General features: G+C 37.0%; 1 protein-coding gene across 1 annotated transcript; it reads right to left on the bottom strand.

Annotated features, from left to right (window-relative positions):
• Positions 1–1010: 1010 nt before the first annotated feature.
• Positions 1011–1444, bottom strand: LOC108316925 (protein tyrosine phosphatase type IVA 1-like). Its single transcript, XM_037745869.1, has 2 exons — positions 1249–1444; positions 1011–1213 (listed from the first exon to the last, which is right to left on the bottom strand). Exons 1-2 carry the CDS (start codon positions 1436–1438, stop codon positions 1023–1025), a joined length of 381 nt encoding a protein of 126 aa, XP_037601797.1. The 5' UTR covers positions 1439–1444; the 3' UTR covers positions 1011–1022.
• Positions 1445–1780: the final 336 nt, after the last annotated feature.

Below are 1780 nucleotides of genomic sequence, written 5' to 3'. Positions count from 1 at the left end.
TCAATAAAAGGTTTTATGTTAGGCCCTTTTTTTGCATTTCCTTATTTATTTAGATGTTTAAGCCCTCACACTAAGTTTTTACGAGCTAATGAACACTGGCAAATTATTTCTCCTGCAGAACTATAACCACACTTCCCCAGACAGTATAAATATATGGTTGAACTAACTTTAATATACGGTTGAACTAACCCTAATATACATCACCATTTTATCAATTACATAATAAAATAAATTATCAAGTATCCAAATATTAAGTTACACAGCTAAAAAAGGCATATAAAATATTAGATGTCTGCTTAATTCATTAGCAGAAACCCACTTCTTTTTTTTGTAAGAGAGGAAGAGAAGGAAATAAAAAATTACTTTCAAACAAAAATAAGTTGGTAAACAACTTCTTATAGTTATGGAAAAAATTAATTTTATTATTGAGAATTGTTTCAGCTACAATAACAAATCCTCTCTACCTGTAAAAAATATTTTACTAAATTAAAGGGCATAGTCTACATGTCTGCATAAGACAAAGGCAACATTTTGCTAAAATAATGAATAACCCCTCCCATTCTTTTCTCAGGCCCTCCCTGTTAAGTTGCACTTCAGATGGCAAACATTAAATTAACTGTAAGACCTTGCTGACTGAAGACATTAAAGACATGTGCTTCTGTACAATGTAAATTTTTTTCAGTGGAGGTTTTTCATAACAGCACAAAGTAAGATTTATAGGAACATGAAATAATCACTGTAAGACTTGCTTAAAAAAAAAAAAAGCAATGGTTAAGCAAACCTGATATATGCCGGTATGAATGTGGGAGATGTAAACATAAAGTGAACAGGCAAATCGCCATGTAGGCCCTTCTTTCAATGTTTGAACTGATTGAAGGAATAAGCTACATAAGGTCTAGAGTGTTCATAGTTCCTGGGATTTTAGTTCTGTATGACTGCAAAAGTTGTTTCTATGACCAGTTGTTACTGGAGTCTTTGCAGTGCAGCCACGTTTTAGGATGATACTTCTCCAAATACAAAAGTTACTTGCTGTCAATAGCTCCACGCTGCTTTTGTCTTATAAATTGTACTGCATCTTCATCTTTCATTCTACCTTCAGTTAATGCTAGGGCAACAAGTACCAAAGCTCTCCCAAGGCCTGCAATGCAACAAACAGCAACACAACAACCAGGTTCTTCATGAAACTTAATTTTTACAAGACATAACCAATCTGGTTGGATGGTGGTTCACCATCATCAAAAGGCCAATCAAGAACATGGATACCTTCTTTCTCCACAAGATTAGTGTCATAAGTTACTTCACATACTCTTACTATTGTGGTAACTCCATACTTCTTAAGTTCATCTATAAATTTGTTTAATGTTGCTTTGGTTGGATTGTGTGTAGTAAGAAATCTCATGTTCTTGTATGTGACTTCCACAGGAGCTGGGCAGTTCATTCAAGCCATGTTAATATAGTTAAAAGACATTCGGCCAGGCGTGGTGGCTCACACCTGTAATCCCAGCACTTTGGGAGGCTGAGGCAGGTGGATCACAAGGTCAAGAGATTGAGGCCGTCTTGGCCAACATGGTGAAACCCCGTCTTAGCCAGGTGTGGTGGTGCACGTCTGTAGTTCCAGCTACTCAGGAGGCTGAGGCAGGGGAATGGCTTGAGCTCCGGAGGCAGAGGTTGCAGTGAGCCAAAATCAGCCACTGCACTCCAGCCTGGCAACAAAGTAAGACTCTGTCTCAAAAAAACAAAAGAAAGAAAGAAAGAAAAAAAGACACTCTATAGGGTTATA

This window comes from Cebus imitator, unplaced genomic scaffold, assembly GCF_001604975.1.
Source record: "Cebus imitator isolate Cc_AM_T3 unplaced genomic scaffold, Cebus_imitator-1.0 Scaffold10, whole genome shotgun sequence".
NCBI classification, from domain to species: Eukaryota; Metazoa; Chordata; class Mammalia; order Primates; family Cebidae; genus Cebus; species Cebus imitator.
This window is presented reverse-complemented; position numbering and strand designations above follow the sequence as displayed.

Coding starts and splice junctions, on each gene's coding strand:
- LOC108316925 (XM_037745869.1), bottom strand. CDS start 1,438: ATGAACTGCCCAGCTCCTGTGGAAGTCACATACAAGAACATGAGATTT. Junction 1,214..1,248: donor AGAAGGTATCCATGTTCTTG/ATTGGCCTTTTG, acceptor CCACCATCCAAC/CAGATTGGTTATGTCTTGTA.